Genomic DNA, 26,683 nt, shown 5'->3' on the forward strand with positions numbered 1-26,683 from the left:
TGAGTAGTGTTTTTTTTTTTCAGACATATATCCAGAAGTGGAATTGCTAGATCAAATAGTCACTCTATTTTTAGTTTATTGAGGAATCTCCAGACTGTTTTTCATAGTGGCTGCACCAGCTTGCATTCCTACCAATGGTGCACAAGGGTTCCATATTCTCACTGACATTTGTTATTTGTGTTCTTTTTGATAATAGCCCTTCTGACAAGAGTGGTTTTGATTTGCATTTTCCTGGTGATTATTGATGCTGAACATCTTTTCATGTGTTTGCCAACCATTGGTATGTCTTCTTTGAAAAAAAATGTCTATTCAGATCCTCTGCCCATTTTTTAAATTGGATTGTTTGCATTTTTTTGCTATTGAGTTGTAGGAGTTCTTTGTATACTTTGGATATTAAACTTCTATTGGTTATATCATTTGCAAATACCTTCTCCCATTCAGTAGGCAGCCTTTTCATTTTACTGATGCTTTTCTTAGCTGTGCAAAATGCTTTTTAGTAAGATTTATTTTTGCTTTTCTGAGGAGACAGGTTAAAAAACAATATTAATACTAATTTCAAAGAACCTACTGCCCATATTTTCTTCTGCACAGTTTGCACTTTCAGGCAACATTCATGTCTTTAAGCCCTGCTGAGCTTGTTTTTGTGTATGGTGTGAAAGTAGGCCACTTTCATTCTTTTGCATTAGCTAAAGAGATTGTCCATTCCCCCACTGTATATTCTTGCCTCTTTTTTGTAGATTAATTGCCCATATAAACGCAGGTTTACTTCATTCTGTTCCATTGATGTATACGTTTTCATGCCAGTACCATACTGTTTTGAGGACTGAAACTTTGTATTTGACATCAAGAGAGTGATACCTCCAGCTTTGTTGCTCTTTCTCAAGATGCTTTTGTGAGCTACCATTGCTTTCAAAGAGAGCTGGGCAGAAGCACTCAAAATAAAAACGGTCTTTTCGCTTTCTGACATGCAGAGAGATCTGTGCAGGAACTCTGATGCAGTGAAGTGCGTCCTAGCAGTTTGCCTGAGCTCACCCTCCATATCTTCCTCCATCCTGCTCTAACACATGGCCCAGGAGGCTCCCTGGAGCTGGCCCTTCCCCAGGCACCTGGACCTATCTCTGATCTCCTTGGAACTCACCCATCTTTCCCACTGTTGCCTGAGGGCAAAGCAACAGATTCATACTCTAACAAAGTCACTTGTGATAAAGCACCCCTGGACAATGATTACTTACCAAGGAATCTTCCTCTGTTATGCATGTTTTATGGGGACTTCAGAGGATGGGTGGGTACCAGGAGGGGCCTCTAACCTGCAGCTGTGCAGGAGATTTAACAGGCCCATAGGGAGAGGTAGAGAAGCCCTAGTGTCTTAATGACATGAAACTGTCTAGTTGGCCTTCGGTAACATTGTGTGGGAGTTAGGTGGTCCTGACGTATTCCTTTTTTTTCTTACTCTGCCTCTGACTACTTTGATGTAATAGGGGATGATTCTGATTTCCCAATAAATCCGTTCCAACAGATCAAAGGAATTGAGCCTCTTGAATCAAGCTTACATGAACAATCAAGATTCATTCAATAAATTCCGAGTGATGAACTTGCTATGAAAGTCTATGCCCTTCGGAAGCAAGAGACAATGATACATCGAGGACCAAAGACTACAAAACTATAATCACCTATAAGTTCCCACGTGTCAAAGGAGATCCTGGTACAAAAAATCGGTTTGGTTCTGGTACCTGGATGAAAGGTGTGGACAGCTGTGTCTACGTTGACAGCACTCCTGTAGGTCCTGGCTGCATATCTTTGCTGAGGGGCTCTGCAAGGGAGGAAACCAGATGGAAAAGTGGGAAAAGGTAGCACTTAGGAGGTATTCCTGCTTCTGTTCTTGGGAAGATCAGAAAGGAGGTTCAGGATCGTTTTATTCTGATGCCCCTCTGGCTTGTCAGAGATGATAGAAGAAAATTGTTCTAGATGTGGAGGAATGAAAAGATGCTCCTTCATTCAGCTCTGCTGTTACAATCCATGGAAGGATGGGAATGTCTCCATCTTGGCAGGAACTCATGGTGGTAACTTGCCTCTAACTTGTCAAGTTTTCAGGTCCCTCTAGAAATGAAAACGTACGTATTACCTTTTTCATCATGTCAAGTCATCTCTCCAATATTTAGATAAAGCGTGAGTGAATGCTTGCCCAGTCGTGTCTGACTCTTTTTGACCCCATGAACTGTGGCCTGCCAGGGTCCATGGGATTTCTCAGGCAAAAATACCACAGTGGGTTGCCATTTCCTCCTCCGGGGATCTTCCCCACCCACAGGTTGAACACACATCTCCTTGTGTCTCCTGCATTGCAGAGGATTCTTTATTGCTTGAGCCACTGGGGAAGCCCAAGATCAAGTGAGTACCAGCATTTTGCCCTGAGGAGGGCATCAGAAGTTCACAATTAATGGGGATAAAATTGGTCTCTGCTCCATGTGGACCCCAGGTAAGTGTGAAATAGTTTCTCTGCCCTGTGCACCTCCAACCAGCCACGCCCCACCTTCTCCATCTCCAACCTGAGACTTTTCCACAGTTCCCAGCTCTTAGCATCAGTGTTCCTGTGTCCTGCTCTGAGTTGTAACAATGATTCAAGCTCCCAGTAGGGAGAGAAAACTAGTGGATGAAAAATGGTGCAGTAACCTTTAGCATCAGAGAAAAAAGATGGGCTGATTCCCCTCGAGGTGTGTGAGCTACTGAAAGGCCCTCCCATTGATGTTCAGAAGAAACAACTAAAACGGCAGGCCTGCTGGAAAGCTCTCGTGGAGGGAAGCATCTTCTGGGTTGTCCCCTAAGACATTTGAGGGGACGTGACTCACGGAGGTCTTCAGGGCCCGGGGCAGCCCTGGTTGATATGCTCCCCAGGCCTCATGGGAGCCATCCACCTGCCCAGAAGAGCCTGCTCCTCCAGTTCTGGGAGGAAGGGGAGCCCTTTCTGACCATCCCACTTCCCCCAGCACGCCCTGGAGCCTCCTGCATCTGAACCACCAGACGCCTGATGAGAACCTCTGGAACGGGTGCTGGGACCCTCAGTGCTAGCAAGCAGCTGAGGGAGGCGCTCTGTACTCCAGGTTGGAACTCGTCACTGTGCTCTGCGGCGAGTGTGGGGATGGGCTCTCAGAGCTGGTCAGACTCAGGCTCTGCCCCTCATTAGCCTGGGTTGGGGCTTATGAGGATCCATCACCTATAATATGGAGATGGTCCCAGGGGCCAACAGCCAGGGCAGTGCTGAGGGAAATGGGCTGAGATATTAGGACACCTCCCTTCAGAAGCTCCCACAGTGATTTTGGAGCCCTGTGCCTGACCTGCACTCCACCCAGCTCAGGACTGAGCCAGGCTTCTTCAACCTGCCGCTGTGACAAGCCTTGTCACACAGACCCTCTGACCCTGCGAGCACCCTCATGGGGGTGCACCTCTGAGGCTCCCTGGGTGAATGGGAAGAGTCCTTCGCCCCACCCTTGTGCACTTGGCTCTCAGCCCATGTGACCCTCCCACTCCCCACCCACAGGTTCCTCCTCCCCCATCCCCCACGTGGCTCTCAACCCCTTTAGTCCTGTTCACAGGCTGTCTGCAGCCACTGCAGTGAGGAGGCTGTGCTTTCAAATGTCTGTTTTCTGAGGGAGTGATGGGTTTGGGCTGAATTTTGTGCTGAAGAGTACCACACGGCCCTCAGCGCTGGGCCAGGCAGCCAGCTAACAGCCAAAGCACCCTAGCAGGCTCCTCCGCAGCCTGTCTGCGGCCTTGCCCTGCAGTGGGCTGATAGCGCACAGCTACACAGCAGCAGTGCTGGAATCATAACCAGGCCCAGGCCCAGGGCCCCAGCCCTGCCCTCCTGATTTAAGGCAGATATTCAAGGAAGAAGGAGTGGAAATTGACATCAAGGCACTTGAGCAGTTTGGTGCCCGTCTTAGCCAGCTGCTTTAAATGAAAAGAAAGTGAAGGTCACTCAGTCATGTCTGACTGTTTGAGACCCCATGGACTATACAGTCCATGGAATTCTCCAGGTTAGAATACTGGAGTGGGTAGCCTTTCCCTTCTCCAGGGGATCTTCCTGATCCAGGAATTGAACCAGGGTCTCCTGCATTGCAGGTGGATTCTTTACCAACTGAGCTATCAGGGAACATTTTAAAAGGTCTTGATCCCCCAGGACAGAAAGTAGATTACTGGCTGCCAGAGGACGAGATCCTGGCAACACGGAGTGACTGCTTCATGGAGTCTCATTTCCAGGAAATGAAAATGTCCTGGGTACAGGTCAGGCAGCAGCAATATAACATCCTGAATGGGCTGAATGCTGCCAGATTTGCACTTTAGGATGGCCAGCTTCACATTGCGTATATTTTGCCTCAATCATCAACGACAAAAAACCCCCAGCAAAACCAAAAAACCAAAGTTCTTTAAAAGCGGTCCAAGGCCTGACATGGGGCTCAGCCTGGCGATCGAGTAGGTAAAAATTGGCTGAACGCCCATAGGGTGGAAGGCCAGGCTGAGGTTTCTGCTCCTAGGGAGGGTGTCACCCCATGTTTGCTAAGCCATCGCGGTAGGACCTGGAGTCAGCTGGGCATTTTCTGTCCCTGGATGCTCTGTTCTTCCTCCCTCCATCTCCAGGGCTCTTCCTGCCCACCCTGGTCCTGCTAAGCCAACCTCACTGACCCGTCTCCCTCCTCCCACCCCCACTGTAGTGAGGCCCCCAAGGCACAGAGCCACCCAGACTCCTCCTGATTCCAGATGCTCCATCCTATCCTGGTTCCCCCAAAGTCAAACTCCCCAGTGGGCACTGAGGGCTTCCAGTCCAGACCACTCCCACCTGTCCCCATGCCGGCACGTGCCCACCTGACTGGTCTTCACCCCCAGGGCTGGTCCTCAGTCGCCCCTCCTGTTTCCCCAGTTGGCAGCCGTACATGATCCTCCATGTCCCAGCCATACTTGCCCTGTGTGTGTCCAGCCCACCAGGCTCACCCTGCCAGGGCCTTGCTCGTGGGGTTAGCCATGCCTAGTTCACACCCAGGAGCACAAAGTCACTGCTTGATAAATTAATAACTAATTAGTCACTTCCTGGCTCCAGATAGCAGGACTGGGGGCCCACAGAAAGGATGCTAGAGCTAGAACGATAGGCACGGACATGAGCTGCAGGGGGCGTGGGGGCTGCACCCACCTCCATCTGCTCGTGAATCCAGTCCAGGAAGGAAGTGATGCGTGTGTAGACTCCGGGCTTGTTCACCTCGGCACAGCCGATGCCAAAGCTGGTGGCTCCCACCAGCTTCCACACCCTCCGCTCCTGACATACCAGGGGACCCCCGCTGTCTCCCTGGATGGCAAGGAAAGAGCAAAGGGCAAGGGCACGGAACAGACATTGCCACATGTGTCCCCTGTCCTGGTGACAGGACCCTGCTTCACTGTATCACAAAATACAGCACGTGGATGGTGCTGCATCCACCACCTCCCCCACTGCCCTTCTGGAACTGATTTGCCCTCCTGAGGGTGGGGTCCTCGTCATTCGGGGATGGTCCCCCGACAGCTGTCTCCCTGCCAGGGCTCAGAGTCCTGAACCACAAAGTCAAGGCAGCACGGGGAGCAGAGGGGTGCTTTCAGAGGGAGGATCTGCCTGGCCAGGGGCTTCAGCTGAACCAGGCAGTGTTGGAGTCTCGTCCACTGTGGCTGTGCAGGCTAGATTCACAGGTTTCCCCTGCCCTCTGCCCTTTTGGACCCCCTGGAAACTCTGAGACCCTCCTCGCCACCCAGCACCCAGGCAGAGGGGAGCGTTGAGTAAACACGGGCCTGGCCAGACAGGAAAAGAAGCGATATCTTGAGCAAACTTCGTCCCACACCCTGTAAATTTGCTTTTCAGTTGGTCATAGGGACATGCTGACGGTAGTCTGTCCTGAGGGCTGGGTCACCTTGCCCATGGCGTGGCCCCTGGACGTCACTGGGTGCCCCTACCTGGCAGCTGTCCACACCGCCTTTCAGGTAGCCAGCGCAGAGCATGGACGGGGAGATGATGCCACCGTACACATCCCTGTGGTTGCAGACCTTGTTGGAGATGAGAGGCACGGCCGCATGGTTGAGGACCGGGGAGGCATCACCTGGGTCAGAGCAAGGGTATGGGGGTTCTGTGTGGTGAGGGGGCCCCACCAGGAGCTCAGATGACTGCCTGGGGGTGGGGCAGCCTGAAGGTAGACAGCCTTAGAGCTCTGTCCCCTAGTGAGTGGGCTGGGGGAGACCCTGCTTTATCCCACGGCCACTCATTTCCCTAAGGTCGCCAGTGTGGGAAGATGGGGCAACCACAGCCAGCAGGCATCCCTCCCCCAGGGCCCATCCTAGACCAAGCACTCGACCTACACCAGCCCATTTAGTTCCCTGAACCCAGGTAACAGAAGGAAACTGAGGCTTGTGAGGTCCCACACACAGCCTTGGGGTAGAGCCTGGGGGTGGTCAGCAGAAACGTGTCCTCCAGGCCCCAACCCTCCAACCTGGGGCCCTGCCACCTTCCATGGCAGAAGGGCCTATGAGGATGTGATAAGACCTTGAGATGGGGACACCTGGGTGGGTGGACCTTAAATGTAATCCCGAGGGTCCTTCAAAGGGCTAGAGAAGGAGATGTGATGATGGAAGAAGCAGAGGTCGGAGAGGAGAGAGAGACTGGGGGACACTGTGCTGCTGGCTGCAAAGGAGGAGGAGGAGAAAGAGCAAGAGATGTGGGGGCCCCAGAGGCTAGAAAGAGGGGCACAGATCTTCCCCCAGAGCCTCGGGGAGGATGGCAGCCCCCACCCAGACATATTGATTTACAACTTCCGACGGCCATAACTGTGAGGTGGTCCATGAGTGTTGCTTTAAGCCTCTAAGCTTGGGGTCATGTGTTGCAGCAGCGACCAGAAAGTAATATCTGCGGTGGTTCAGCCTCATCCCCCTCACCCAGAGGGATGGACCCCCTCTAACTCCACGTGTTTGTAGACTGTGACTTTAACATCTTATGGGCTCACCGCAGGGCACACCCCGCCTCTCCCTCCTCTCAGGTCTCAGCATCTGGCTGAGGGTTTGTGCTCCCCCTGACCATGACACGTCAGCGGGACGTTACACTGGGACACCAGTGGGGAGCAGGCACCCGGGCTTCTTGGTTCTGGGCACACTGGACACAGAATCTTGATCTCAGACCACTGACCTCCATCCTCTGTGGCCCCCCAGCCTGATGTCCAGCACAATTTTCCATCAGGAAAGTTCTCTTCGGAGTTGGGCAAACAGACTGGTTGGGTCATCTCTGTTTGGAGAGGAAACAAGAGAGCTTAGGCCATGGAAGCTGCCGTCTGAGAAAGCCGCCACTTGGTGTCTGCCTCTCGGGGCTGGTGGTGGGGGTGTCTCCCAGAGAAAGACCAGGTCCCTGGTCATGTGCTCAGATTGGGGACCTCTCCCTCACCAGAGCCCTAAAACAACCCTAGACCATGGCAACATGGGTGAGTTTAGACCACAGGTTGACCGTAGACCATGGCAACATGAGAGTAAGTCTAAACCAGAGGTCAACTCAACCCAAGACCAAGGCAACATGGGTGAGTTTAGAGCACAGGTCGACCATAGACCATGGCAACGTGAGTGAGTCTAGACCAGAGGTCAACATATTTTCTGTAAAGAGGAAAATAGAATACATTTTAGGCTCTGTAAGCCATGAGGTCTCCATTTCAACCCTTACCTCTGCCACTGTAGCGTTAAAGCAGCCACAGTCAATGGTGAACAGAGTGGGCTGTGTGTCAATAAAACTTTATTTAAAAGGAGGCAGAAGGTCCAATTCAACCCATGGGCCCTAGTCTGCCCACTCCCGGTCTAGACTGCGGGCACACTGCTTTATGGAACACCGCTCTGTGAATCTTCCCATCCCTCCTGACACATCTGGAGGCAATGAGCCTGCCTGTCCATGGGGGCTGTATCACACAAGCCCTCCACCAGAAGCTGTCACGGGCCCTTCACATGACCACATTCTGAGATACGCACTAAGCTTTCCAGGTAGGACAAAAATGGAAAGGCGGAGAAAGGACAAGGGCACTCATTTTCAGTTTTATCAAAGTGCAAGTGTTGGCGCCTCATTTTTTTATAACCAAGGATCATTAATCATAATTAGCAAAGGAACACCACCATTACAACTTCTCTTTGTTTTTCTAGAAATATTTGTCTCAGAGTGTGACGCATAGAGAATTCTGTGTGCTGTGTGATAAATGCGTTGATGACTCTACAAGCTGTTGGTCCTGAGCCAGGTTTCTGCTCCAGCAAGGGCTGTGTTTGTTATACTCTACCTGATCTCCAAGCTGCTCTAGTCCTTGGGAAGAAGAAGGGGGCTTTTCCTGATTTAGGCAGAGGCTCATAATGGCAAGCAACTGGAGAATTCTGTCCTGTGTGACTTTTCTGGAGTTTTTGAAACTTCCAATCATTAGGACTTGACATTTCCATGGGTAAACAGAGCTGCTGGACTCAGAAGCTGGTTGTGAGAGAATATTTCTGAGTATTTCCAGGAGTTGGAGATGCCCAGTACCTTCCAGCTTATAAAGAAAGGATCACAGAGAAGATCCCACCCCAGCCAGCCGGCCAGCCTGGGAGGCCTTCTCTTCCTCAGCCAAGGTCAAGATACCCAGCATGTGGGTGGCAGTGGCAGAGCACCTCACCAGAATAAGCACCAAACAAGGAAAAGCTCTTTGTCCCCAGGGACCTAAGACCCCCTTGTACCACCCACAGGTACCAGGTGGCCTGGTCTGGGGAAACCCCTTTAATCTCCAAGAGGCACTAACTGAAAGCAAGTAGCTCAGGTGAGACCTCAGTGGCCCCAGGCAAACCAAGTTGGCTAAACTAGAGCCACAGAGCCTCTGAAGTCAAATAGTCATCAGAACCACAACCCACAAAAGTAGACCAAGACCTCACAGTAAACTTGAACAGGGTGACCGTCTGTTAAAAGTGAAGATGTCTGTCTCCTAACACGCTGGCCCAAATGCCCAGGATGTGATTGAAAATTTCTCCTCATACCAAGAACCAGGAAAATCACAACTTTAATGCAAAGAGACAGTCAGCTGAGAACAATCAACACGGAAATGAATCTGGACATAGGACTAGACATTGGAATTACCTAGTGGAAATTGTAAGGCAGCCTTCATCAACATGCTTCAACAAGCAATTCAGATTCTCCTGAAACAATGATAGCAGGAAAAAGACAGATCCCCGGACGTACCATTGAAAGTGACAGGCCCGGCCAGCTTCATGAGGGCGATGTCATTGCCCAATCTCTTCGGCTTGTACTTGCTGTGGTAGATGATTTTTTCCACCAGATGGGAGGGGGCTGGACTGTCTAGCAGGGAAACAAGGCCCACCTGGATGGTCCAGGACTTGGGGAGGTAGAGACTGAAATGAGACAGCCCCAAGCACGTTCACCCACAGATCACAAGTCTCCCGAGAGCCAGCGCTAAGGAGATGGCAGGAGATGCCCCCACAAGCCCTGCAGAAGCGCAGATCCACCCATGCGTCCCCTAGACAGGCCTTGATCTCTGCACCTCTGGGCATTTGAGAAATGAGCTCACCTTTCCATAATGGCCCATTCTCCATCAGAAATCGAAATAGAGGCAGGTGGAAATAACACGGACACTTGCTACTGTGTTTGGAAGTATTTTCTGTGGTTTTCTTCCACGCCAAACCCCCTAACAGAGATTGCTCTGGGGAGACCCCGCCCACCCCGCACCCCTCTCTCTCTCAGTCACAACATGGTCCATGGGAATGAGCTACAAGGAGGTCTAGGGGATTTGCATTGCTGGGTTTCCTATACATGAGAGTTTCCTTCCCCTCTTTCTATCTTTTCTGTAAGAGCTGAAGGTCCTTAAAATGATCCTGGAGTCACCAATCCCACCCAGCTGATGGAGCTGGATCCACAGTGAGGAGGGTCTGTGGACACTACCTTGTGACGATATGGTCTGTTTTCATGCTTTCTTGACCTGCCTTGCTGCTGACCACCCAAATCAGCCTTGTCCCCATGTGGCCTGTACTGGACGGGGCTCTGTGGGAGATGAGAATGCCCCCCGCCAGGAGGTCAGGAGAACTCACTCATAAACACAGTGGGCAGCTGTGACAATCCACAGCGGGGTGATGACCGACCCTCCGCACAAGTGGTAGCCCTGGAACTGCAGGCTGGCCTGCCAGGGCCACTGAGCCAGCGAGGATGTGTTTCCACCCACGATGCGGGGGCTGGAGCCCGTCCTCAGACCGCAGGCTGCAGAGGGAGAGGGAGCGGCGGGGCGGGAGCCTCAGGGGAGGGGAGGGGGCAGGTCACCTGAGACAGGGGATGGGCAGGGTGCTGTGGGGTGCAGTGGGCACAGCCCATTAGAGCAAAGAGCTGGGAGCTGGCATCCACCTCCCCATGACACTCATGTCCCCAGCATGGTGACAGCGCCCCAGGAGCCGGGGAGCCTCATGAATGCAGGGGCTGACTTCTTCAGCTCCAGCCCTGCAACAAGAGCCCCCTGCCAGTGACAAGGGGCTCCTGCCCAGGCTAGGGCTGAGGGGTTGGACAGAGCAGGCTGTGCCCACTTTCTGGTGGGGGGAGGGGAAACGTGAGTCAGGCTGTTGCAGCTACCATGGAGCGACAGAACTCTGTGCACTGTGGTCCTGTCTGCTGCTGAGGCTGCCTCCCCTGACCTGGCAAGTGGGGTCACAGAGCTCCCACCTGGCACCCAGGAGGAAGGGCCCGATGGCAGATGGTCCAAGCAGAGGGGACAGGAGCCCGTGAGCCAGGGCTTCCATCTGCTCCTCTCTGCAGTCCTGCAACTCTCACCTGAGCATTTCAAGGTAACCACGTGGCCTGAGGTACATCCCTCCCTAAAATGGAAAAAGAGCGTGTTTAATGAAACACCCCAGGCCTCAGAGAGTCAGGTACCACTGAAGAGTCTTAGCACTCACACACCCGAGGCCTGGGAACCAAACACTTTTTTTTTAAACTTAAATCTTGGGCTAAAATAAATAAATACATAAACTCTATTCCCCCACACTTGAATACAGATTTCAATTTTTAGTCTATTAAAAAACAACCAAGTCATTAACAACCAGTGACCCCAGTGAAGTATGGTGTGTGTGTGACCACTATTGAGTATTTCTAGGCTTTATATAGCTAACGATAAGAAACATATAAAGAGCTATATTAGATAAACATATACTGGTATCGTTTGCTTGTCCATTTTACCCCGATGTACTTCACTGGCCCCTGCGGGACACAGAATGTCCATCGGATAGCGTGACAAGCTCCTCTGGCACCAAATCCTTGCAGCCCAGGACACACACACGTCAGACAGGAAAACGCACTCTGCGAACCCTCTGTAAATTCCTGCCTCTAGAGCCCAGGCCTGTCATTCAATCATGCAAGAAAAAGCTGATGTCACCAGCCCAGGGTTTTAGGACCCAAGAGATGAACTGTCCCTGAAAACTGCATGTGGGTCCAGGGGGGCGATTGTCAACTCCATGACGGCAGGCTGAAGACTATTGTTTACTGGAGCAGAGGGTATACTCCTCTTGGGGTTTGGTCCAAGAAGTCAGGAAGAGTATGGAATGTGGGTTCAGAAAGCCTGTGTACCTCCTTGCATCAGGCAGGTGACCCCTCTAAGCTTCAGGCACCTGTCATTTACGGGTACCTCATTTCACCTTCCTTAGAAGATCTCCTGGAGAAAGAAATGGCTACCCTCCCCAGTATTCTAGCCTGGGAAATCCCATGGACAGAGGAACCTGGCAGTCTGCAGTCCATGCGGTCGCAAGGAGTCAGACACGACTGAGCGACTGACTGATTGACTGACTTACAAGTTATTTGGAGAAACATTTAATACAAATGGTGAACATTAAAGTACTTTGTAAATAAAGTAAGTTTCTTTCTTAATTCCTTTCTTTCTAATATTTTCCCCTCCTTCCTTCCCTCCCTTCTTTTCCTAAACACATCTGCAGTGCCCACTATGTGCCCAGGCAGTACCGCACTTATCTGCATCAGGTGACCACTTCATCACCCTTCCTCCGTTTCTCTGCTGGGCTGTATCTGCCTGGTTTGGGGTTAAGTTCCTGTACTCCAGCCTGGTGTGTCCACCCTATCTAACCAAACTGGCCAAGCCCTCAACTTGCACTTGGAGAACACAACCCCATGCTCAAACTCAGTGCGTGACTAGACAGAGTGGACCCAGCACCACCTGGCACTAACCTCACGTACACCGAGTGGTGCAAATCAGTCACTTGGTCATCTGGCAAGAGGTGATTGATGGACACGAAGTCCTCTCGAAACTGCTCTTCGAGCGAATCCACTCTGAGGGTGTCTGAACTCACGTAGCTGCAAGCACATTGGAAATGCAGACCGGACCTGAGAAATTCACTCTGTGCCCCAAATCAACCTGGGCTCAAGTCATAGGGTCAGAGGTATCACACTGTGTGGGGGGGAGGGAAGGTCCTGGTGTGCTCCCAAACCATCAGTGGCTTCCTTCTGCCAACCTAGCAAGGCATTTCAGACCTGGAAGAGTCTGGGACAGCCCCCTCCCTGAAGCCCATTCACCCACCCCTGGCTCCAGGCACATGGGAGAGAGGACTACTTCCTGATGTAGCTAGGTGGACCCCGCTACACCTTGATGCTACCTAAAGCAAGTCCCAGAAGGGACAGAACATGGAACTCATTGGGGTGTTTTCAGGTGTGCACCAAAATGGGGTTGCTGAGAAACCCAGGTAGGAATGGAAGATTTTCCCAGGCTGCCCAGAGCTGGTGGGGCTCCTGTTACAGAGAGATGAGCAGTAGACAGAGCGCTTTGTGGGGCTCCAGGGCAAGTCAATGTTTGAAGGGCCAATGGAGAATGATGAAGAGGACATAATTTTTTTCAGATCAAGTGTTGGAAGAGTTATGACATAGCAGGACGTGGAACAAGCAAAAGACAAAGTCGCTGACTTGCTTCACTCTTGAACTCACCAACTTATCACACAGGACTTCATCAGGTCACTCTAAATGCAGAGGGGTGGGGCAGGCGGCAGGCACGGGATACAAAGTCCAGCCAGGTTTGGTTTGGAGGAAAATGTAATCAAGGCCGTGGCACTGACCCTCCCAGCCTCCCCAGGTATTGCTCAACCCGCTGATACAGCAGGTGCCAGGTGAAAGAGCCAGTTGTCACCGAGATGGAGGTCCCAGTGCAGGTGGACTGGGCTACAGGCGGGGCAGTAGGGATGATGCAAAGGGATCCCAAAGGCTGCTACTGGAATCCCACAAATTGTCAAAGTCTCAGTGGTAACAATAGCCATGACCACGTCTTACAGGGTGTCCCTGTGGTCCAGGCTGGCTCTGAAGCACTCAGATACTTGAACCTCACAGTGACCCTCTAAAGTGGGTACTATTATTAGCCTTAATTTTGAGGCCCAGTCACATGACAGGGCTGCAAGTGCACTGGGATTTGGACCCAGGCAATCTGAGTTGTCTGGAGAAGGAAATGGCAACCCGCTCCAGTGTTCTTGCCTGGAGAATCCCAGGGATGGCGGAGCCTGGTGGGCTGCTGTCTATGGGGTTGCACAGAGTTGGACACGACTGAAGCGACTTAGCAGCAGCAGCAGCAATCTGAGTTGTCAGTCCATCTTTTCTTTTTACCACAGACCTCTGACATGGGATGCTATAGTGCACAGGGATCAAAGGAGGGCTTTCAATAGAGAAGTAGAATAAACAAGAATGGATACAGAATAAATCTTAAAACTGGAGCAAGAGATAGGGAAGCAAAGAGCAAGTTTAGAGGGAAGAAAAATGGACACTGCTGAGGTGACAGCCCAGAATCTTGCATCCACTGGACTTACCCTGAGACGGATCAGGGAATGACCATCCCAGCAGATGGGGAGGCGTGAGCAAAGGAATGAGGGGGCCAGGAAGTGTTGGAGCCAGGGAGGGGGGTCACTGGGCCCTTGTGCTTGATGGAGAGGAGGTCAAGGATTCCAGAAGGGGAAGTATTCCAAGAGGGAGAGGCAGGGGAGGCAGAAGGGAAGAGGAAGGGACACCCCCTAGTGAGGCCAAGAAACCACCTACCCAGGAGCAGAAATGTCCAAGGGAAGCTTTCAGCTGTGAGCCATGGTGGTGCGGCTTGTGTGTATATCTGGGTAATTGGTGTGAGTGTGTGTGTGTGTGTGTGTGTGAGGGAGAGATACGGTGTTGCGTGATGTGGTATATGTATGGTGTGTAGTCTGTGAGTATGGTGTGTTTGCAGTGTGTGTGTGTGGTGTGTGTAGTGTGTGAGTAAGAATTGCATGGTGTGTTTGTAGTGTGTATGTATGTATGTGTGTGTGTGGCATGCAAGCTTCCTCCAAGTCTATGAGGAGTCGAGCCTACGTCATTTCTGAGGGCAATTGTGGGAATGATTTGCTATCGTCATGGGCCTAGAAGTGCAGCTGATTCCTCAATTCAGGTTATTGCTGGAGAAGAGGAGGCGGGTCTCAGGGACACAGGCTGGAGGGCAGGTTTCACCGGTTTGGGAGGAAGGACCTAAGAATACGATACTTCACATTTTGCAAGTCCAGGGTCCCTGGATTCGGAGCACTGAGGTTTTGATGCCCATTTCCTTGGGTATAAACAGGGATGTTCACGTTCTGTGGGTAGTATGAGCACTCAGAGCCTGCATGCTTTTAATCCTGAAAATCCAGAGCAAAGGGGAGCAAGAGAGATGTCCTGGGCAGCTGCTTGGGAGTCTAAAGGAAGAAGACAGGAGAGGAGAGGGGCTGCATCAGGGCCAAAATATATCACCCCAGTGCGAAAAGTCACATGGGCAACACAGAGAGCTGAAATGCAGCGATTCTACTGCAAGAGTTCTTTTTCCTATTTAGTGCTAAACAACTGTTTTAAATGATTAGACTTCCATTAAATTACTGACTTCTCAAACTTGACTCTCTGGTGTTCCTTGGGAAGTGGGACCAAGCAGGGTGGTGGCTGGAAGCTTCCCTGCAACTGTGGTCAGAGGGACCGGGGGTTCGGTCTTCAGCTCTGAAGCTCTTTACTGAATGCTTGCACCTAGGGTCCTGGCCTGAGATGCCCCCAAACACGCCATGCCCCTTAGTGTGTCGGGACCTCGGTTTGCGCACGCACCGGTGACGTCAGACATCGTGAGGTTGCCATGAGGATATTGAGGTGCCCTGTGGGTGTCCAGATAAACGGCAGCTGTCTGCCCACCTCGTGACCACTGCTTGTGTCCTGCCTACCACTGGATGCCCTGAATTACCTTGGAAACCCCAGCTGGGCACAGGCGACAGTCGCATGGTGACTCTTCCAGTCCTCGGCGCACACGGTCCTCCAGGTGGCAGCCATGAACACCTGGAGCACGGCGTTCTGGCCACTCACACGGACTGGCCGGCACACAGGAAGACAGGTCATTAGTGCCCCGAAGGGCCCTGAGACCCGGCAGAGTTTCTCTGAAGCCAGCCCAGACCCTCCTGTCCTGAGTCTGACCTTCCCCTGACCAGCATCCCACCCCCACAGGGCAGCCACAGTTCTTCTCATCTGGACCTGAGTCTCTTCCAATTGCTTATGGAGTCCCCCCAACTTAATTTAAGGTCCATATAAGGCCCTCCCTTAACACCCAGCCCAGAGTCTCCTGGGGTGAGTGCCAGTTGGGTCCCAGGTCTTGAGAATGGCATTGCCTTGGACCCATTTCACAGATGAGGAAGGTCAAGGCCGAATTTTACTGAAGTCCTCCTGCTTCTGCAGTGAAAAGTCATGACTTTACCACATCGGTACTCATCCTCCCCGTCTCTGCAGTCTGACACCCCGTCGCATCGAGCTGTCAGCTCAATACACTTAAAAGACGACCGGCACTTGTACTTCCCGGAGCAGTCAAAGTGGACTGAGGAAAGGAGAGGGGGTGTCAAGGAAGGGCTGCTTCAGTGTGCCCCACAGACAACCATGCACCTGCCACTCAGCCTTGAACTTGCTCCAGAGTCATAAAAGCTGCACTGAAATGGCAGCCCTGCCAGCAACCTGTTCCCCTCAGCCCAGTTTCTCTTCTGGATTCCAGAGGGTGGGGCAGCTGCACCTGGCTGTGTCTCCCTAAGTGGCCTCAAGCCACAACTCAAGATGAATTTAGACTCTGGAGATTCAAGGTCAACAGAGAAAGTGCATGGCTGTGGCTGACTGGCTGAGCCAGTTAAGCAAGAAGCCCTGAGGGTGGACCCTGGCCTCCAGTCTACCTCCTGTCATCTCTGACCCTGGGTGAGAAATGAGGGAACTGTGGACCCCAATGGCGAGCACGTGGAGAGTTAAACTGATCTGAGAGCTCCTTATTTGAGGAGTAAATGAGAAGTTGTTCCCTATCAGAGACCATTCAAATGATTCACTTTCTCAAAAGCTGCTTGCACCTTATTTGAAACCTGGCTTGGCCCAGCATGAATGGCCTCCTTGTCTCCTCCACCGGCTCCCACCCCCTCCTGCCTGTGGGTTCAGTTTCATCAGCTGCCTTTGGACACATCTAACAAGGCAGGCTCCTTCGTGACAAAGCCTCCAGCATGGCCAAAGGCTCTGACTGGGGCCCTCCAGAGTCCTGCAGGCAAAAAAGCTCAAATCAGCAAACCCAGAGAGTGTTTGCCTCAGGCTGTGCGGTGGCCCTGGGAGGAAAGGGGACCTTGTGAGAGTCTAAATGCTTAACAAGTATTTGAGAAGCTACTAAATAATGGATGGTACTCACTGCCCAAACCGATGGCCAGCGCTAATATCAACGCAATTATCCCAATGACGATGATGGGAAAGAACTTCAATGGCAGCAGAGACAGGATCTGGGCAGCCACCGCATCGGCATCTAGAAACCAAAAAGTGGGGAGGGAAGAGCAAAAGGCCATGGCACTACAAATTTGAATGAAAGAAAACAAAATTTAACTAGTCCTCCGCCTGTCCTCAATGCAGAGAATGTTCCAGCCAAAGAAAGCTGACTTAGGGGAGTGACCGCCTACCACGGGCACATTCTCTAAAATTTGAGCCCTACGCTCCCTGACTCCAACCCAGTTCTATTCATTCTCCACTTGGGGATGATCTGATGGGTTTAACTGTGTCCCCCTGACATGTTGACATGTTTATGTTCACCCCTCATACCTCAGAATATCATCTTATTTGGACATAGAGTCTTTACAGAGATGATCAAATTAAAACAAGGTCATCAATATGGGCTTTAATCGAAAATGATTGGCATCCTTATAAACAGGGGAAATTCAGACACAGACCAATACACGAAAAGGGAAGATGATGTGAAAAGACACAGGCAGAACGCCAGGTGAAGACAAAAGCAGAGACTGGGGTGACTCATCTATAAGCCTTATAAGCCAAGGAAGGCATGATTATCAACAACCCCCATAATCTAGGAGGCAAGGAAGGATTTCCCTGCAGGTGTTGGAGGGAGTAATGCCCTGTCATCACCTTGGTTTCAGACTTCTAACCTCCAGATGAGGAGGTGATAGATTTCTGCTGTTTTAAGCCATGGAGTCTGTGGTGTTGGTCGCCCTAGGAAACAAATACAGAGGGGAGGTAGGACCCCACTTCTCCTACAGAAGAGAGAAACATGTAAAATCCAAACAGGGTGCTCTCAGGAGAGGAAGAGCTGGGACTTTTGAGAGGGTCACCAGATGGCATGCAGGTCATTCTCCACCAGTCATGGGTGCAGACACTGATGGCCTTCATTCCAGACCATCTCTTGGAGAGTCCCCCTGCCTGTGCTTGGAAACTCACAACTTGAAGTGAAGAAAGTGAAAGTGTTGCTCAGTCCTGTCCAACTGTCTGTGACCTCGTGGACTGTAGCCCACCAGGCTCCTCTGTCCATGGGATTCTCCAGGCAAGAATACTGGAGTGGGTAACCATTCCCTTCTCCAAGGGATCTTCCCAACCCAGGGATCAAACTCACATCTCCTGCATTGAATATTCTTTACCATCTGAGCCACCTGGGAAGCCCCCTCTGGCAATAAAGACTGTGGTTGTAAAATGATCAGTAGCATTCCAAGTTGTCCAAAACAGAAGAGAATTGGGAAACAAAAATGAGAAGGGGTGAAGAAATAATAGAAAAGGAGAAAAGTGTAAAGAAGAAAAGGGCACGGGGCGGGTGGGGGGAGAGAAGAATGAGGGGACAAGAGAAGCACACTAGGCTTAGTGCCAAGGGTGCAGAGTGGGGTGGAGGGACCATTGGCACGGCCCTCATTTAGCCTTGGATGGAGGAGCAAGTGGCTTGTTCTAAGCTGTACTCTCAGCACCCAGAACAGCAGTGGCCACTCTGCAGTCCTCAATAAATGTTAGTAGATTGAAGGGAGGGAGGGAAGAAGGGAGGGATGGGCACATGGATGGACGGATGGATTGTTTCAGGATAATGAAGGTGGTTTTATCTCAGGGTCAGAGACCAGTTCTTTTCAGGATGACCAATTCACTGTCAGCAAAGCAGACTCCTCCCTTCTACCTTCTCTGCCCCAGGAGGCCTGCCCCAAACCAGTCAGTCTCCCCACTGAGATGCCCACTCTCCAGTCTCACTTACAACTCAGCGGGAGCCCTGAATGGGCACTCATCCTTCTAACTGTTCTGTAGCTAAGAGGGAGATTTAGGAAGTAAGGCCTAACTGCAGATTCAAGTGCAAGTCGTTCAGTCGTGTCCGACTCTTTGCAACCCCATGGAATTCTCCAGGCCAGAATACTGGAGTGGGTAGCCTTTCCCTTCTCCAGGGATCTTCCCAACCCAGGGATCGAACCCAGGTTGGCCACATTGCAGGTGGATTCTTTACCAGCTGAGCCACAAGGGAAGCCCAAGAATACTGGAGTGGGTAGCCTATCCCTTCCCCAGGGGATCTTCCCAACCCAGGAATCAAACCAGGCTCTCCTGCATTGCAGGTGGCTTCTTTACCAACTAAGCTATCAGGGAAGCCCCAAAGAAAGTGAAAGTTGCTCAGTCCTGTCCGCCTCTTTGTGATCCCATAGACTAGTTCTTGAGGCCAGATTACTGGAGTGGGTAGCTTTTTCCTTTCTCCAGCAGATCTTCCCAACCCAGGAATCAAACCGGGGTCTCCTGCATTGCAGGCGGATTTTTTGCCAACTGAGCTATCAGGGAAGGCCCTGTAAATCCAAAGATTCTTCTTCAGTTAGAACCTTTGTATCAGCTCACATTTGCCCCTTTACAGCTCCTCAGCCGCATGCCCTGTGGCCCCGTCCTGGCCCCCCTTCTTCCTTGCTGTCTTTGAGGGCAAGCTTGGAATAAAAAGCAAAAGCATAGTATCTCTTCAAAGAAGGAATGCAAATGACAAACAAGCACAAAAGGCCCTTCAATCTCTTCAGAAATAGAAAGGAAAAAAAAGCATATTAGACATAATTGTGTATCAATTTTGCAGTGTATTATTATTAGTATTATTCCTGCTGAAGTCCAAGTGAAAAGAAATAGGTCTCCACTTAACAGTCAACAGGAGTATAATTTGTGTAAACTTTTTGAAAGTCAAACTGGAAATATGTATTGGTAAAGAATCCGACTGCAATGCACGAGACCCCACTGGAGAAGGAATAGGCTACCCACTCCAGTATTCTTGGGCTTCCCTTGTGGCTCAGCTGGTAAAGAATCCACCTGCAATGCAGCCAGCCTGGGTTCGATCCCTCGATTGGGAAGATCCCTGGAGAAGGGAAAGGCTACCCATTCCAGTATTCTGGCCTGGAGAATTCCATAACTGTATAGTTCATGGGGTCACAAAGAGTCAGACACGACTAAGTGACTTTTGGTTCACATTAAAAAGCTTTAAAATGGATAGGATATTTGACCTATTAATTTCACTTCTAGGAATTTATTCTAAAAAGTCATCAGAGATGTACACAAATCTCTACAAACAAGTACACTTAAAGGAATGACCTTGATAATATTGATACATGGACACATGAAAATAGCCTAGTGAAGTGGCTCAGTCGTGTCAGACTCTATGCAACCCCATGGACTGTAGCCTACTAGGCTCCATCCATGGGATTTTCCAAGCAAGAATACTGGAGTGGGTTGCCATTTCCTTCTCCAGGGGATCTTCCCAACCCAGGGATCGAACCTGGGTCTCTCGCATTGCAGGCAGATGCTTTACCATCTGAACCACCAGGAAAAATAGCCTAAGTACCCCCAAAAAAGGAGCTGGTGAAATAGCAAGTGGTATAGAAATGCTTAAAATGATAAAGAAGAGGACTCAGCAAACTTTTTTGTGAAGGACCCAATATAAATGTTTTCAACTTTATGGGCCATATCAGTCCCTCTCACCATTACTCAACTCTGTAGCTATACTTGACAGAAGCCAGACAAAATGTGAATAAATGGATGTCTGTGCTCCAATAAACCTTAATTTATGAAAACAGATGATGGGCCAGATTTGGCCCAGAAGCCATTGTTGGACAACCCTAAAAGGCTATTAATTACTTAATGCCATGGAAAGATGAACATGATATTTTTAAGTTTCAAAAAAGCTTCAAAATTGTACAAATAGCATGGCAGGCCTCATTTTATCACTCTTAGCCAGCCAATATTGCAGTTTTCATAAATTGAAGGTTTGTAGCAACACTGTGTAGTCAGCTAATGGCTAATATTATTTAGAAATAAGTTAACTGTTTAATTAAGCTAAAACTCAAGTTTTAACTAGGTATTATGTACATTGTTTTTATACCTAATGCTGTTGCACACTGAATAGACTACAGTAGAGAATAAGTTTGACTTTTACATGTATGGGGAAATTAAAAAGTGAATATGACTCAATTACAGTATTCGCTTAATTGGTGAATTAAGTGGTCTGGAACCAAACCCAAAATGAATCTGGGTTCTCCCTTTATATGTCACTTTCAAAGGGAAATACAGATATGTTGATAGGATAGGAAAAAGGCAATAAAACCTATAAAATGCTATAGCATTATCTCTGAGTACGAGTATAAAATTGTGAGTCATTTCAAAAAATCTTTTTGATTAACTATATTTTCTAAATTTCTATCATGAACAATGCATTGACTTATTTAAAAAGAAAAGTTTTAAAAGTTTTTACTCTTTCCTGAAACTAGGAATTAATCATGGAGAAATTTTCAAAAATTAGCAGAAAAGAATATGTATACTGCTATTGGTATTCATATGATATATATTATAAAGCATTAGCAACAATTGTATGTCAAATGATGCCAAATGGCCATGTAGATTATACATCTACTTGATGCAAAGTTGTAATCCTATTTTAAAAAAGGGGGCAGCATGTTTATAAAACCAAGAAAATACATGGAACAATACATGTCTCTCTCTGCACTGTAGATGAGCATGTACTTATAGACAAGGACACAGAGAAAATAAAGAAGATATAAAACCAAGCTAAATGTTGGTGGTCAGGTGATTGCAGGGCACTTTTTTCTTTAATTTGCACCAATGCTAATTTTTGAAAAGTGTTTGTAAATTGTGTATCTTTTCCCTTACTTCACACCTCTTCTCCCACCTCGCATTCATTTACATCAATTGTCCAAGTGGTTTAAAAGGAATCATATGACAGCCCCCTACACCATGCTTTCTGAAACCTCAGCAGAGCCCCCACATGTCCCTCTGCTTAGCCCCCAGTTCAGTCTTCCTGACCACATCCGGGACCAGGAGCCTCAGCTTCCTGTGACAAGTTCTGATAGGTTCTTGCCAAAAGGATCCTAACCAAGTATTAAGGAGCCCACCGTTTGTCCAAGCACTTATGACCCATTTACAAAACCCACTTCCCTTCCTTTAGTTGCTAGAAGCAACTCCGTCACTTGCTGTTGAATTTTAATCTAGGCATCCGACACCTTCAGGGGACCCAGCTTATTTTAAGTTTTCTGGAGGGGCCGGTGACCACTGATTGTCAGGACTTCCTGAAGATCTCAGAGATTTCCTGGCCAGGATCTGACCCCTAACTCCCCAGGAGAAACTGGAGCCTCAATTTCTGAAAACTTCCATCCAGAAAAAAACCAATTGTCTCCAGGGAGTTGTTCAAAGAGGCCTGAACAAAGTGATGGCCTTTTTAATGCCCCTTCCCTCTGGGATTCTGCAAACCTGAGGAAGTGGACTGTGGATGTGAGGACTCCTGGGGAGATACACATGGATCATCTATATCTGGGGGGTGAGGTGGGGGCAGACATCACACCTGGTCCCGCTTACCTGGTACAGCAGGACTTATTTTCAAATCGTCAAGGCCGAAAAGTGATCTGAAGGAGAAGGGGGCTTCAGCAGCAGGCGGGTCGTTCTCCCCCATCGTAACTATTTCAGGACCTCGGAGGCCGGGCTCCACCTCCACCTCCACCTCCTTCTCAGGAAAGAGCAGAGAGTGTTTGCTTCTCTATTTAGAGTATTCGCATCAAAAGAATCTTTGTTGAGAGAAATCTTTGAAATCTGACAATCCACATAAAACGCACTTGGTCCTGATAAATCAAAACTATTTGTCCGGGGAGAATGCATCTTTTTTTTTTTTTTCCTGAGCCCCAGCAGATAACAGAGAAATCTCGAGAGAGAATGAAAAACTATGAACGTAATACTTCCAAAGATGATTTTCCCAGTTTGCTCAACCAATTTTCAGCTCAATTGAATAGCACGTCGTTAGAGATATGCCAGTTTATCATTTAGAAGTCAGCGTGCCATTATTTTTCAGAAAATAAATTACTTTCAAACACTTTCCTCCTGTCTTTCATCCCCCATAAACTTGACCTTTTGCCTGCACAGGTGATAACACATACCGTAATCCTAAGTTTTGATACTTACGTTATGTTCGTGTCCCTAAAATGCAGACAGCACCAGGGAAGGGACGGTCATCCCCAGTATTTGGAGCTTCCCATAAACACAACCCTTTCCTGGCTCGCACAGGCTTGACCTAATTAAGGATGGGAGTATCCTTGGCCTCTGGGTGCTCAGGCCCCCCCTTCCCTCGCAAAGGGAGGAGAGGCTGGGCACTGACCATGGGCTTGCACCAAAGCTACACTGGGGCTCTGTTCCCACCAAAAGAATTCCACTTGTCATGATGCTGGACAGGTGAGAAACCTTTGGAAGTCATTTCCAGTAACTCAAAGAAGGATGGAGGGGGCAAGGAAGGGGCCTAATGTTCCCAACGAAATTCCAGCTTACCCTCCCAGGACTCAGGCAGGAGTTCCCCAGGAAGCTGCTTCTGCAAAGAGCTAAAACCTAGACCATTCCAACAGTCATATAAACATAAATATGTAGATCACCCATTGTTACTTTCTGTTTACTTGTAACATTTGAAATTCAAAAGGGAACTATCAAGCCACTTAAACTGTCTTCATGGCATTTCTCGAAGTTATGAGGAAATATAAGCAAGAGTTACACGTTAAAAACGTTTATTTCATTTCCATTGCAAGAGTAGCTTCAAACTGTATCTTAGGAAACTAATCAATTCACACTCAACATTTTTTACTTTGATGCTTGCTGAAACATGCTGCTTGCCATCAGCTTATGGCAAATTCCACAGCCCAACTTTAGAACAAGCATAAGAATCAACAGCAAAATGCTTTCTGAAACCGGGAACCTAGGTAAGGGAGTCCCTTCCCAAAGGGCCATGGTTGGGAGGTTTCCACTGAGAAATGTTGAGAAGTCAACTTTTAGAATCATCTTCTCTCCACCCACCCACTTCACTCACCATTTCTGGAGCCGCCATCCTTCAAAGCAGAAATAGATTCCTTTTTCATTATAAATGCAAGCGTGATGGTAAGCAGGCCGCCAACAGCTTAGTCCAACCGGGAAATATTTCCACGGAGTCACTCAGCCTTGTCGACTCAATCATCGCAGCAAATGGCAAGATCGCGGGCCTCTGTGTAACCCTACCTGGCGGTGACTATCAGGTAGCCACTGGGGGTTGACTGCAGAGACCAGGAGGGGAAAGTGTGGCTCGCCTTTAATTAGTAAGCGAGCAACCTTTTCAGACGCTTTTCATCCGAGAGGCTTTGGGTCATAGGCACCCCTTTTATTTAAAAGAACTGAGAGGTCCTGCCCGATGCTGAGCAAGCTCACCCAGGGGGCAGGGAGACGCTTTGGTGGGTGCTTCTAGCCCCCTGCATGCCTGAGCCTAGGTTTAGACTTGCAGCCGCTCTGCAGACAAAAAACAAGGGACCCGTGGTCAGCACAGTGCAGACACTTTCTGGCTCCGTTCTGCAGGGGCCTCTGCCTCCCAAGAGGCTCCCGCACACAATACAGCTCAACTCTGTGTAACCACAGAGCCCTGCTGCTGTGGGCCGGGGACTAGGAGCCCCTTTGGAAGGCTGGGGAGAATGTGAGCTAGATGGAAATCAGGCATTCATTGATTTAGCAGACATTCACAGGCCATCTGCCATGGGCCAGCCATCTAGATGCAGAGCAGATGGCGAAGGGGTCAAAGGACTCACCTGTGGTTTCAGGTGAAGAAAATACTGGGAAGAGATGAGGCTGGGAGAGGCTTAGAGAATCGTGGGACAGGGTGGTGGAGGAAGGCCTCCAGGAAGAAGTGACGTCTTAGCAGAGCCCTTGATGACGTGATGAAGTGGGTCTTAGGAGCTTGATACCGAGCAGGATTCTTGACCTCCTTAATAAACAGAAACAGATAAGAGGCCAGATGAGAAATTCAGGCAAGGCTTTATCGGGGCTCCTGCGGCCCCAGGAAGGAGCAAAAACACGAGTTTCCCTTGATTGCTCCTCGAGGAGGCTTGACCTGGTTCCTTATACAGGTTGAAGGTGGGAGTGGGTCCAGTGGTCGGGCCAGAGGGGTGGCTTAGGTGGTTTGCCCACCCCTTGGGTCATGTTGAAGGCAGGGGGCACGGGCAGTACACTGCTTTTGCCCCCAGCTCTTCAGAAGTGGCAGTTGGGTGGTTTTGTTTAGGTCTTGTATTTTTTGTATCTTGTCCAGAATTTGTCACCTTTCTGCATGCCTGCAGTTGTTTTTAGTCCCTTATACTTTCTTTGTATTTTGTTGCTTGAGGAGATGTTTGTCCAGGAGCAAGCACTGCAATAACGGTCTCAGATCCCAGCAAAGAGGGGAGGTGGCTCCAAGCACAGGAACATCAATGCCAAAGGCCCAGTGGAGGGAGTGAGCTAGTGGTGCCGGAGAAGCTCAGGGAAGCCTCTGTGCCTGGAAAGGGGAATAGGCAGGTAAGGGCCTGGGCCCCTGGAAGGACTCTGGTCTGGCATCTGTGTGAGGGACAGGCTGGAGGAGCTGAGCAGGGTCAGGTGGGGATCTACCCATGTGTGTAGGGTCAGGGGTGGGTGTGGAGAGGCAGGAGGAGGCCACTGAAAACCTGGGCCCTGCAGCCATGACCAGGCGCTGGTGGTGCAGGTGGAGACCAGGGCTGGATTTGGGGGTGATCTTTTTAATATCATTTTTATTTATGCATTTATTTGTGGCTGTACTGGGTCTTCGTTGCGCGCAGGTCTGTGGCGAGCGGAGGTTATTCTTCATTGCGGTGTGTGGGGTTCTTGTTGCGGTGGCTTGGGCTTCAGTAGTTGTGGCACGTGGGCTCAAAAGTTGCCGTTCTCAGGCTTTAAAGCACAGGCTCATAGATGTGGCTCACTTTCATTCTTTCTTAACTATCGTCTCCAGTCCCTGAAGGAATGAAATGAAAAGTGAAAGTGTTAGTCAGTCGTGTCAGACTCTGTGCAACCCCATGGGCTGTAGCCCACCAGGCTCCTCTGTCCATGGGATTCTCCAGGCAAGAATACTGGAGTGGGTTGCATTCCCTTCACCAGGGGATCTTCCCAACCCTGGGACCAAACCCGGGTCTCCTGAATTGCAGGCAGATTCTTCACCATCTGAGCCACCAGGGAAGCCTCCTTGAAGGAATATTTGCTCCTAAAGACAATGACAGGAAATTTAGAACTTAATCCTTTCTTTGCTTTTACCCAGATGTCATGGGCACTGCTCCCAAGTGCAGTTCAATCCTTGGAGGACAGAGTCCAGAATGTACTTTTGGGTGTTTAGCACAATGATGAGTGTATGATGGGTCTCCATGTATACGAGCTGATTATAAACTAAGATGGATGAACAATACTGAATAGACATGCAGGAAGCAAAAGCAATCACAAGGTCATAGTAACATGTGTTCACATGTTGGCACGTGTGTCAGATGAGGTCAAAGATTGAGACAATTCACCAAGGGAGTATTAGGAAAAGAGCCCATGGAGGTAGCTGAACTTCTACCACCACGAAGTAGCGTTTCAGAAACGTAACTTACAATTCAATTCCATCAAGCTCAAGATAAATGTTAAGAAAATAGAAATCAGCATGCCTAGGGCTGGCATCTGGTATTCCCCAAGCCGCTATCTTCAGAGGTCTTGGTTTGGAGGCGTGAGAAGGGCCATCCTCCCCTGAGGGCACCCCCTAGGCTCTGTGAAGCTGTGGGGACCACCTGCAGACAGCTGGAGTTACAGGTGTGGCCTGTTTTCACCTTGATTACTTTGGTGAGCGAAGGGAGGGGTCAGTCACAGTAGAGACCGTCTGGCAGGAAGCGTCAGTCTTCTCACTTTTGGCCTTTGAAGATAGCTTTTCATTCTAAGAAAAGTGAGTTAACCTCGATAAGGCATTTCCTGGTATACGGAAGTAAGTTTTTTAAAAAAATAAAAAAGATAAATATATATTTTAGTGTTATAATCATCATTGCTCTAAAAGTGGTTCACCCTTAGAAGAGAAAAATATGTTTGAGTAGAAGCTGTATTTCAGAGTCCAAAGCT

The 26,683-nt window shown here is 49.5% G+C and overlaps 1 protein-coding gene across 4 annotated transcripts; it reads right to left on the bottom strand.

Moving 5' to 3' along the window:
- Positions 1-26,387, bottom strand: TMPRSS3 (transmembrane serine protease 3). Of its 4 annotated transcripts, XM_044947387.2 has the most exons (16): positions 26,188-26,387; positions 25,367-25,559; positions 24,370-25,088; positions 23,628-24,076; positions 22,142-22,289; positions 16,698-16,808; positions 15,744-15,860; positions 15,240-15,363; positions 12,215-12,340; positions 10,814-10,857; positions 10,087-10,252; positions 9,224-9,393; positions 7,181-7,276; positions 5,962-6,104; positions 5,177-5,329; positions 1-2,097 (listed from the first exon to the last, which is right to left on the bottom strand). In XM_044947387.2, exons 4-16 carry the CDS (start codon positions 23,643-23,645, stop codon positions 2,080-2,082), a joined length of 1,434 nt encoding a protein of 477 aa, XP_044803322.2. In that variant the 5' UTR covers positions 23,646-24,076; positions 24,370-25,088; positions 25,367-25,559; positions 26,188-26,387; the 3' UTR covers positions 1-2,079. The 4 variants fall into 4 exon arrangements, with proteins under 4 accessions (XP_044803322.2, XP_006071602.3, XP_044803316.2 ...); XM_006071540.4 differs by having other exon boundaries at positions 22,142-22,286; positions 24,370-25,559; XM_044947381.2 differs by having other exon boundaries at positions 24,370-25,559.
- Positions 26,388-26,683: the final 296 nt, after the last annotated feature.

Source organism: Bubalus bubalis, chromosome 1 (genome assembly GCF_019923935.1).
Source record: "Bubalus bubalis isolate 160015118507 breed Murrah chromosome 1, NDDB_SH_1, whole genome shotgun sequence".
Taxonomy (NCBI): Eukaryota; Metazoa; Chordata; class Mammalia; order Artiodactyla; family Bovidae; genus Bubalus; species Bubalus bubalis.